The sequence below is a fragment of the Falco peregrinus genome, chromosome 6, assembly GCF_023634155.1.
Source record: "Falco peregrinus isolate bFalPer1 chromosome 6, bFalPer1.pri, whole genome shotgun sequence".
NCBI lineage: Eukaryota > Metazoa > Chordata > Aves > Falconiformes > Falconidae > Falco > Falco peregrinus.
The window spans coordinates 61,658,073-61,670,164 of NC_073726.1; the positions used below are offsets into that span (position 1 = coordinate 61,658,073).

Here is a 12,092-nt window from a genome sequence, read left to right on the forward strand (position 1 = left end):
CAGTTCAAAATTATTTGCTTCATAACTTAGCATCAGCACTGGGTTTAGATCAGTGAGGGATGCTACACAACAGTGTAACTCTGTCCGTGCAGACCACAGTGGGAATTACCCAGTGTGGCTGTGCTATAAAAATGCATTGGTGGCCTTATGGCACAAGTTTGTGCTACAACATAGCTTTATTATACTTGTTAATGGAAGCACTGATTATCCAGTCTAATTCTTGCACCAAAGCAGCAAAGGTAATCTTAGTCCTTTTATAACTTGCTAAATTTTATTCCAGTGTCTCAGCTGTAGGCACCACCAACCCATCAGCTAAATTTTTAGTGATTACAAAAGGCATCTCAAGATTGTATTGCTCATATAGTTTTGATTCACCTTACTTTCCTAGAGGGATTTTTTAATGATCTTCCAGTTCTCTCCTTACAGCCTATCAAAAGCCTATTAGACCGTGATGAGACACTGTCCTCTGGATCCCACTATGGTGGCAGGAGAAGATACCATCTTCGGGTGTTTGCTGTATTCCCTAGACAGTTACTGATTTCAGAGTGCTGCCAGCAGATCTGTTCACTTGAACGGACCTGAGTTTGCTTTAGGCAAAATCAGGTGGTTTTACAAACGTCTTCAAATAAATTAGTGAAAGAGTAGCATCTAATTGATGGCAGTTTAACTCAGGTGACTTTTTTCTCTCACAGTCATTCACCCACAGATCAGCGTGTGTCAATCTCCAGCAGAAAGTGGTGACAAAGAGCTGGAAGCCCTAATCTTTTCTACCAGCACAGACAGACTGAGAGGAGGCCTGGGGAGTTGTGGCAGAGATCTAGTACATGGCTCCCTTTCCAAGCTCACTAAGGATGTTCCATATTGTCCATTAAAAAGAAAAGCTATCATGAACTCAATATTGAATAACCCAAGTGAGATTTATTAAAACATTAAGATGACATGGTACGAATGGGATCTCCTAGTTTCAATACTTTAGAAAGCCACGCTATTGACTCCAAACCTGCCCATCAGGGCTTAGGCCAAAATGTGTATTCCACGCTAGAAACCAGGCTCCAGATTGGTCCTAACCTGTTAAAGGTGGCTAAGGGGAAGTTTGTGCTAACACTGGGGTTATAACACCAGCTGTAGAAGTTTAGCTTTTTTACTTGAATGGTAACAACTCCAGCTTGCAGCTCAAGTCCACAGTTGGTCTCTAGCAGCTGTCATGCCTGCACTGCACCTAGAAGCCATAAGGCCCACGCACGTCCTGGGCAGTATTCAGGGGTAGGAGAAACCTAAAGGAAATGCTACAAGAAGCTAGCACCACGAATTGCTGAGGGAAGGTGGGGAGGAAAGGGAAAAGGCTACAGCAAGCAAGCAGAACTGCAAAAGTTCAAGACTGAGAGGTTTGTATAATTTAAACAGCAGTCAGTCTCATATCAAGTTTCCTCTTAAATCAGTTCAAGAAAATAATGAATGAAAGCCTGGAAAATGTAGAATTTCACTGTGCCTTATTTAATTTCTGGTATAGCACTTGGCAGTTAACTACATAAAAGAGTTTTCCAGGTAGCTTCAAAATCATGTAGACAGCAACAGCCAAATTAACTCCAAAATTTTTCCAGATCGCTTCTTCCTTCAGTAATTTTACCATCCCAAATGGCAAAAATTCACTGGTGCAGCATACAAAGATTCTTCTCCAAGCAATTTTCTGTATTTCTATCAGAAAAAGACCCCAACTTAATTCAATAAACAGGGCCTGAAAATTTGATCTGTAGAAGAATAACGTACAGACAACACAATCATTTTTGTGGTAAATATTGGCATCCTTTTTACTCCATGGATCTGGTATCTGCAGCACTCCTTTAAACAAAGAAGAAAACTTCCCTTCACACCATGTAGTTTCCATCAGTTTAACTAACCTCCTGTGTGCATAATTGAAGTTTCAAACTACAGTACAGAAAGAAATCAGCTTTTAGGTTAGCTGCCTTGTCATGGCTTACCTGTGGTGGAACTGGTTTTAAGCTCAGTGCAATAGAGAACAGCTGCATGCTTACAGCAATAAACACAGCTGCAAAAAAAGAAGCCTCACAACCAATGACCAAGAGCATAGCAGCATTGTAGCTCTGATCTTTGTAATGTTACAAGGCAGCCGTGCTATAAAAAGTTTGAAGGCAGAATAGTGTGAAGTCAGATAATCTTAACCACTTCTATGGCCAAGTTTCCTTTGGAAGTAGTAGGGAAGTGGAATGAAAATCATACTGGCAGCAATTGGTTACCACAGTTGGCAATAAAGGGCCTGAAGTGTTAATGCCTAAAGTAATTTCTTTATGTAACACTTTGTTGGAATGCAGTCAGATGTTTCTGAAAACAAAAATAGTGTTCAATTACAGCTATGCTGGGTCTAGCAAGGAATGTATTTATTGCAATGAAGTACAGTGTACATGTAGTGTGTGTTTATAACTCTCTTCTTCATTGGATCAAATGAGAATGACTCCTCTGTATGCTATAATCTTTGGGGTGTTAACCACTGACAAAGATGTAGGCATTGTCTTTTAGAACAGAAGAACTCAATTTCATTCATACTGAGTGATTATGATCTCTTTCACAGGGGCGACCAGGGACTCTCATGGGAAAAGGAATCTGCAGAGCACAGGCAGCATGCTTTACAGAAACCCCTTCTTATTTGCTAGATAGAGGGCAGAACCATTGCAAAGGTGGCATGAGAGGAGTATGTGACCTGAAAACCCCTCTGACAGGCATCCAGGTTGAGGGAAAATATGCAAGAAATATGAAGTCTCATTGATTTTTAGCCTCATTGAGAGTAAAGAGCCATAGCTTTTGGAGATGTAAGGTACCTTCAATCAGCAGATCAAGAGCCCTCTGAGAGACTCCTGGAGCTGCAGGAGGAGCCCAGTTTGGAAACAGAGCAGTACTCATTCATTAAACAGGAAGATAAATAACAAAGTTATAGCCATGTCAGTGATTTTATGGCTGACAGCAGGTACTGTCATATGAATGCTTTAATAAAGCAACCTGTGCACACTTTCACTCCATCTTTATGAACCTCCACAGGACTTCTATTCAGTGCTAAATCCTGATTCTCCGAGTCCAGACCTGTCATGCTTTCCTAATATGCTGTTGGACTAGCCCAGAATTTGCACCTGAGAGATTCCTGGCAGTTTTTTTATGAGCGATGTTACGGTAGGTCTGAATTTGTATTTGGGAAGAGATTTCAAATATTCTATTAGCTGTTTAAATACAGGTGCTCTAGAAAAAGAAAACTATGTTATAAAGATTAGAAAAATCTCAAGATGGGGGAAAGAACATTTGGTCCCATCAAAGAGACACTACATGGCATGGACCACCAGTTAGAAAAGCACAGCAAAGTTAATTTTAATGGGATTTCTTTTAGCATCTTATTTTCTTTTTTCCTTTAAAGAGTGGGTCATTCTAGCTTTAGTATATAAGCTCAAGTCTCATAGCATATTTGTTTCTCAGCATCTAGCAATATTGTGTTTCCAGGCTTTGTTTTGAAAGATAAGCTTTACCAGCAAAATTTTGCAAACACACTGTCCCAGGTTTTTGTTTTCCCCTCCATAGTTTTCTGCTTGTGATCTACAGAGACTACCCTTAGACTACCCTGTAGGATTCTCTGAAAGCTAATAAAGAAAAGCAGATATTATTTTTCTTAGCGGGATTACATTTGCCATAAAAAGAGCCAAAGCTCCACTTGAAAAATTTCATGCAGTCCACAAGCAGAAAAAAGGATAAAAACATCACTGCATCCTCTCTATAAATTGGTAGAACCACATCTTGTCAACAACTGGAAAAAGTCAAATGTCCCAGGAAGTGCATTTTTCTTTCTGAATCAATTTCTTATTCTAAAATTAAGATGAACTGTTTTCAGGAAGCACCCTTTTGGGTAAGGCAATAAACTAATTCCTTGATCACTTAAAGATATGTTTGATTTCATTACACAGGAAAAATGGTGGTTAATTCCAGGTTTGTGGACAATTCCAGTTTAGACCAATGTATGTTCCTACCTAAATTTCAGATAGCATTCTGCCACTTATCCTCTAAACTGAAACATGATGTTAACCAGCTGTCATTTTCCAGCCTCCAACAGTAGCTCACTACTCCTGGGTGTGAATGTCCTTTAAGTTGTGTAAAGTGAGTCAAGATGAAAAACATTATAGGAGCAATATGGAAAATATTGCTGATGAAATCAGTAAAAGGCATCTGTTAGACTACCTTTGCAGGATCATTGCTGAATCACTAGGACAATATAAAGACTACAATGGAACCTCCATCAAAGTTGGGTTTTAAGTCCCCAACTGGACAAATTATTCCCTGATTTTATACCGTTCTATTCAGTAAAGCCAAAGCCAGATGACGGCCTGTACGAGATGACAATAACATATACTGCTTACTTTGATTGGCCTCTGGTTCCAAGTCGTCTTGTTGTTAGTTGTGGAAACTGTTGCCTTATTATCTGCAAATAAATAGAACTGATATTAGAAAAAACTGAAAAGCACATTTACTAATATTTAATTTAATATAGACTGTTAGGACAGAAAACCTACTGTAAAGTCAGCAATATACATGGCAGGAGAAACCAGAAATAAAACTTTTGATTTTTTCTTTTACTTTTGAAAGAGGGGAAAGAGACTTTGAAGTTCAGTATAATACCATTAATTTAAATAAAGACTTTCAGAAGTTACTGGAGTAGAATACATTTCCTTAAAAATCTAAGATCAGGTCTCCCTCTAAACTAAGGAGGCTTGTACTTAGCATTGCCCTACTACTTATTTATGTCTGTTTGCAGAATGAACAAACTTGGTTTTGCTGCAAATAGAGGAAATTCTCCTTTTGAGAGTCTTGGAGGCCACAGTTCTTTAAAGACCTTCATGATCCTGCCATTAAACACTCCTTTTTCTAAAAGATGATTCCCTGAAAAGATTTTGGTATTTGACAGAGGCATCCCTTCTACCAGGGAAGATTCACTGTTGCATTTGTAAAGATAGCACATGATCGATTTGTCCTCTATGGAAAACAAGTGCATTTCAGAAACAGCAGGGTATCATCAAGAATCTGGACTCTAGTCTGTTAGCAGAGATTAAAAGAACGTTGCCACTGTAAAACAAAACTTTAGTGCCAGATGCATTTAAGGAAATGGATGAATGAATGTAGATTGTGCCCTCAGTAATCAGAGCCTCTGTCAACCAGGTTAGTCCTGATGAGAAAGCTCTGTGAAGGTGGTGTTCAGCACCTCACAGAATTGAACCTGATTCTCAGTGTGGTCTGCAGTAGGAGGAAAATTCTTCTAGCAGAACAGTCATGCAAGAAGGACTGCAGTAAGTCTTGAGGATTCACTTGCAAAAAGAATTTCTTCCTTTTTAAATTATAGTCTATTTTAATTTTTTTTATTGTATAAATTGCTAAATATTTCCTCTTTGAGGGGGAACACGGACTAGTATTAAAGGTAAACAGGCATACAAGATATATATGTATATATAACTGCTCAACTAGAACAAAATGTCAATTAAAATTGATTAAATAATATAGATTTTTTTCTCCATTAGCCATTTTGCCACCGTGATAAATATTTAATCCTGATTGATGACTGAAAGCTCTGGAACAAGTATTTGGATCAAAAGGTGCTATATAAATAAAGACATTACAATGTCACATATTTGTCCATTTCGTCGGTAATATTTTCTTTTCTTTTTTCCTTTTTTTTTTTTTTTTTTTTTTAGAAAAGTACAGTCATGTTCCCTCTGTATCATGTAAAAATTGAACTGTGTTGGTTTCCAAGAGCTTTGCACAACGTGGCCGATGTCAAAAATGCAGCATAGACTCAGAGTCGCTAGGTTGTTCAGCTTTAATTTCTGGAGCAAAACTTCAGCAAACAGTAAAACACTTTTGTGGAGCTGTGAAAGTTCAGCCTAGCTGTTTGATAAATGAGCAGACAGGCAAGCAGCCCTTCTTTCTTTTTTTGTATGGATTCAATGAAGCCTGCCTAAAGAACACCACATGCTGTTCCAGCTACTGATCTAACATTCCGCAACATCTCAGCCTTCCAAATTCCCTTTAATTACACATTAATCCCACCCCTCTCTCTTTCATTTTCTGCAGACAGGGTTGGGGGCTCCACAAGGCTGTGGGAAAAAAGCAGTGTTGAAGAACTACTTTCTGAGGATGGGTTTTTGGGGCTAGGGGATTTTTTAATTTTTTTTTTTTTCTGGTGGCAGTTGTCATTCAGAAAATACCATTCCTCTCCAAAAGCTGATTTTACAGAAGTAACCTTGAAAATAAATCTTAATATTAGAGATTTTTGTTTATGCTATTTTTTTCTTTTAGAACGACATGAACCCATATTACTTTCAAGTCTTTCTAGTAGTGATGAAGTGTTACAATACACACTGTAAATGCTACTTTATGAACCATATGCCGTGGGAGTTCCTGGGATTTAAACAGATCAGCCAATTTCTACATACCAGGGCAGAGGTGATCAGGAAAAGAGAAGAATAATGGAGCAGTTGATTAGATGATCCTTTTTTCTTTTCTTTGTTTGTTTCTTTTTTAAATCTGGCACATTTTAAACAATGAAATACACCTTTCAAAATACAGCTGAAAAGTATGCATCAATTAAAATAGTCTTTACAAATAATTTACAAAAAAAAGAGAAAATAATCTAGCACACATTTAGAAAAAATGAAAAAATGTCCAGATTTTTTGATCTAATGCTGTATATGTAAAATATGTATAACATGACAAACTCATGGTTGGGTGCTCATACACATGAGCATGGGTATTTGTGTTTGTGTTTAGAATAAAACGAGTCAAGTACTAAATGAATGAGCTGTTCATATAAATGTTTATGTTCAGCTACATTTATACAAATCCCTGTGTAATGATATTGCCAAAGGCAGTGTGATTTCCCTGAAAGGAGAGAGGAAGCCAGATCAGGCAGGACAAAGTGGAATTCATTGTGTGCTGAAATCAATGGAAAAAGCAGAGGGTCCAAAATGTTGATTTTTAAATCATACTTTCAGCCTGAAAAGTCACCCTGTAAAATACATCATCATTGTGTTTCATGTTTATTAACTTTTAAAGACCTACAGATAAAATTAGTTCATTTTACAGCTGAGTGGGAAGGGAAGGGGGTTCCTAATTGTTGGACATGAAAACTCAGGTTTGGATCTGAAAACCAAGTTGGATCATTTTCCTTTCATCACTGCAATGGGGTTGCACAAGCAAACGAATCAAGACCAGACCACGCAGTCTGAGCTGCTTTCTGAATGGAGCCCAGTCCCCGTTTTCACAGCAGCACTGGCTTCTCAACAGAAGCAGTGGTAAAAAGATCTCATGGGTGGTATTATCCAAGGGAATTTTTGAGTGAATGGGCCTTTTACCATTGTCCTTCAACAGAACTGAAATTTCATCTCATACTTCTCCAAACTGACCACAAATTCAGTTGCCCTATGAGATCTGTCAGATCTGTTGAGTAGAAGGGTACAGGCTTTACATTTTCCAAGCAAATTTCTACCTAAATTATGCAGTAGTTTTGACTGTTAGGCATTATTTTATGCTACTTGGCTTTTTAGTGTTGAGACAGATGTAGACCAGAAGTTTCACATGCAAATAACTTCTGTCCTTACTATACTAGCCTCAGAAACCAACTCCCCTTCAATTTCTTTCTCGGTTACTAAACTTCAGTTGTGTTCTCCCTCTCTTTATTCTGTGCCTTGCTCAAGATCTGACCTCCCTTCTGCCTATAGAAGATCTTGTATGCCTTTCTGGATTAAAAAAAAAAAAAAAAAAAGATATCTTATCTATTTTATCTTGTCTTTTTATCTTATCTTTTTGCAGCCCCATAGTTCTTTTGGTGATTGCCTACTGTATACATAAGAGCCAGACAGAAGTCATTAAATTATAAACCAATATACATATAGTTTACATGTTTTCAGGGGACCAGCATATCAAGTCACCATTTGTTCAACATTTTTGCAGACAATCCTGATCCATGGTTTTTAGGAATGCCTGTGCAGGTGAAATAAGGGGACTTCTTTCTTTCTGACAGGCAGTAAACTTTCCACTCTGTATGTATGGGGCAGCCAAACTGAATGCAGGAAAGAAGTTTTCTCATACCATTCTCTCACACTGAGATTACAACACTGGTAGTACAACATTCAACATATATTGCACAGATCTTGGAGCTAACAGGATTTTTTTCCCAGTTGGGCTTTTTAAACACAGTAGAGGTATCTGAGTAAATTTGAATTAAGTATTTAGTTACTTGTATTTTGGGTCATTCTTAAAATAATGCAATAAAAATTACATAAGTTGAGCATCCATGCAAAACACAGAAAGCTTTATGAGCAACAACTAGAAAAATGCACTTGCTCTGTAAAGGTCTGTATTGTAGTCTGCACTAATCTATTAACCTTAGACATGGCAAACTGCAGGAGCTCTTCTTTTACTCACAAATGGCTGCAAAGGTACATTCCTTCATCCTGATTACTGCCAGCTGTAATTTCTGCCACTGCATCTCTCCTCACATCTCCAGCACTGTGACATTCCAACACAAGCAAAGCCAGCCCCAGCTTTAAAATGAGGAATATATCATCTATTCTGCCTTCATCCCTACACTGTGACCCTTTGCTCCTCATTGCGTTCACTATCGAACTGTGAACTTCATATTTCCCAATCATTCCATGTAAATTCTTCTATATGAGATGCCAAAGCAAATTGGAAAAAAAAAACCCCAAAACTATCTTATAAAGCATCTTATAGATCCAGTCTTTATGCAAACAAATAAGGATGACAAACTAGAGATGACTGGAAAGTTCTGAACTTTCTTTCTCCCTCCCTGTATCAAAATATTACATTTTGCTCTGGCAGCAATAGGCAGAGGATGACTTTTAGGAGTCTTTTTCCCCAGAATAATTTAAATTGCTGCTTTTCAAAAGACATGTTAATTTTGTTAGTGCATCTGATCTAGAGGGATGTTATTCTTCACTCTTGTTCCTTTCTTTTTTAAATAAATTTGGCCATGCTTCTAGAACTTCCCAGAGTAATGAAATAAAATCAAATTAAGTTGCAAGCCAGCATTTGCACTCTGCCAGAATGAGAAATGGATTTCAGGCTCCAGGCTCTGTAGCTCTGGGAGGTTCTGGAGAAATTCTAAATACAGTGGAATCAATTCTCTTTTCTCTGATAACAATTCTATTTATCTGAACACAAGTTTTGAGTCCCATATCTAAAGGGTGTGCTTTTCTTTCACAAAGTCAGGTACAGAATATCTGTGTTTATTTACTGAATTCAGTTGTAGTGTTTCAGTCTTAAGCTTCTTTGCCACAGCAGCAGGAAAAAGAAAACAGTGATGCCAAATATAACTATACTCCCACACAGCCATGCTTTCCTTATTCTCACTGCTGTGAAACACAAACAACACTGACATTCTCAATCTTACATGATAAGTGTATGATTTTTAGGCTTGTTCATCTCTGGCTTGGTACTGCTCCAGCTGGATCATTCTGGGGTTTCCCCATCTCCTTCACTCCTTTTGAAAATCGTGCCCTGAGATGGTCTGTTATTATTAACACCTGTGTTAACAGGTACCTTTTGGATCAAAGATGGCTTGGGGCTGGCTTAACACCACATTACCTTGAGGAAAAGGTTGAGAAAGCTTTGCCCCAAGAAACATCCACTGATAGGAAAGAGAATAATCAAATAAGCCCATTACAAAATATCATTCCTGTCCTCCAAATCCACCAAACTGTGCAAAAAGAGAGGACGTGTGACTATGTCTATACCTTCTCTACTCTTTGCTTGCTTTCTTGCATGGCCCAGGAGAGAAGATTGTAACGTACAGGTCCAGCATTCTTGACCCCAGACCTGTTGTTAGATTCAATAACCTTCCTATTTCTCTCCACTCGCTCCCATCATTTTGTGGAACAGGGCATGGTCTAGCTGTAGGACAAGATCTTGTTTCTAGCACTGATAAATCTCAATAGATGCTGTAAAGCAAGTCAAAAAAGCCTGCTGGCACTTTCTGTAATGTCTGTGCCTAATTCTGCCTGCTATGGAAGTTCACTCCATAGTGAACTCCAACTGAACTGGACCCTCTAGTGAAGCTTATGAGACCCCCTCCTCAAATTCATCTATGTACAACAATATCCTCCTTCAGCAGCTCCTCTGGCCAGATGGAATTCAGCCTAAGGCATGATCAGATTACTGCATCCCAACAAAGCTGCAAATGCCCTGACTCCAATGCTTAACTGAGCTGTAGCCACTTTTGGTGCTGACTTGCTGAAGCCAAGCAGATCCAAAACCCTGCACAACTCCCCCTGCTCTGTACTGGTGCCAGCACACTTACTGCCATCACCTAGCATATCTGTGGGAAAAGGCTGAGCGCCAGGATCCCTGCACTCTGGCAGACCTGGCGCTGTAAGAACAGCCTCTGGGACATGTTGACAAGGCATGAGGTAAAGGAGCCCAGAGGCTGCTCTACTTCATGCTGAAGACATAACTAGAAGCCAGATGCTTGAAGTGGCAAAGCCAGTAAAAAATCCCTTTACTAGTGGGCAAACCTTTGGGAAAGCAAACGTCACTCAGAAGAAACTGAGGTGTCCTTACTGGTTTTCTTACTCCCCAAGCTCAAGAAGAAAGAGGCAATAGTCAGCAATCTGCAATAGTACAAGGGATCAGTGAAGCAGAGCCAAGGGGGCAAAGATCTTTCCAACTACACTGTAGTACCCCTGTTTCCCACACCAGCATGACCACTTGCTTCTGCTATTATGGCCTCCTCAGAGGAACTTGGCCTAGAAGATTCTGAGTCAGGAAGCAAAGTCATGCTTGTCTTAACTGTCCTTCAGTCAGGAACCTCAGCTGTTAAAAAGGGATGAAGGAAAAGCAGGGACTGCTCAGATAGTGCTGGCAGACTGTTACAGTCCTTTGATGCAGTTACAGAAACCACAGCCTCAGCTTTAGATTGATTTCCCCCCAGTTCTATTTTTCTTTTCTATATTGAGTAGATAAAGTCTAATAAAAAAAACCATTCCATATGTAGCAACTGTTCTTAATAAAACAAGTGCTGGTTTATTCTATCAGAAAAGAACACCTAGAATAAATTTGGCTTTGCTATAACTGAGACTACTTAGGAGCAAACAGAGTAAAAATAACATCTTCAGGAGAAGTATCTCCTTATGCATAGCTGGCAATTTCCAGATCTGTGCATTTCAATATAAAGACAAATCAGAATGCAATCACATCACAATGTCATTATCAAAGGTGTTTCAATAAGGCTACTTGTCTGTCCTTTTTAAACATTAAATATATGTAGTATGATAACATGAAACTAAATCCTATTTATGCTAATCATGCTTGGAAGTGCAGTCCCCCTGGGAAAACTTCTGGGCATAGAGACAGTGCGTAGTGATAAAAGGATTCTGGCTGGTACAGCTTGTACCTCCCTGGAGCAAAGCAAACTAGTGGGGGAAATATAAATAAATAAATAAATAAATAATAAAAAAAGACTTCTCTGCTGGTAAAACTATGCCTTCACCCATTTTTTGGAAACGGGGTGGAAATTTTGGTCAAAAATGTAAAAGATCTCATTCCTAATCAATGTTAAAAATCTTTTGTGGACTTTACCCTTCTTTATTTAGTGAAATCAAATTATTGGAATCTTAATTGTCACTTACAGCAAAGTCAGTCAAGGAGCAGCAAAGAGGCTCTAAAATTTCTGCGAGCATGCATCCATATTCACATGGTTCACAAACCTCTTTATGCTGCCAGAGTGATGTGAAGGGACCTCAGGCTGGGGGAGAACGACCATGAAAAGTGTCAGCATCCTTCATTTTCTTTTTCAAAAATTAATTTATTATTGCTTGTCAAAAGACATGGCAGGAAAGCACGGAAGAGAGAAAAAGAAAAAACAAAAGAGGAAAGTATTTAACCTCCAGGGGGCATATGGGAGTTGTGGGAAGAACACTTCATGAGGATGCAAAAGAGGTTGCACCACCAGAAACGAAGTGTTCTGTATGAGAGATAATGGCAGGGTCCGGGAGGTGACTTAGCACTGCACGGTAAATTTTTAAAGCCGTGAA

At 38.8% G+C, this 12,092-nt stretch overlaps 1 protein-coding gene across 1 annotated transcript in view; it reads right to left on the reverse strand.

Annotated features, from left to right (window-relative positions):
• RFX4 (regulatory factor X4) overlaps window positions 1-12,092 on the reverse strand; it is a 76,811-nt gene that overhangs the window by 45,110 nt on the left and 19,609 nt on the right. Inside the window, exon 5 of the mRNA XM_027786629.2 lies at window positions 4,410-4,471. Within this exon, the coding sequence (XP_027642430.1) occupies window positions 4,410-4,471 (62 nt within the window). The remainder of the gene's footprint in view (window positions 1-4,409; window positions 4,472-12,092) is intronic.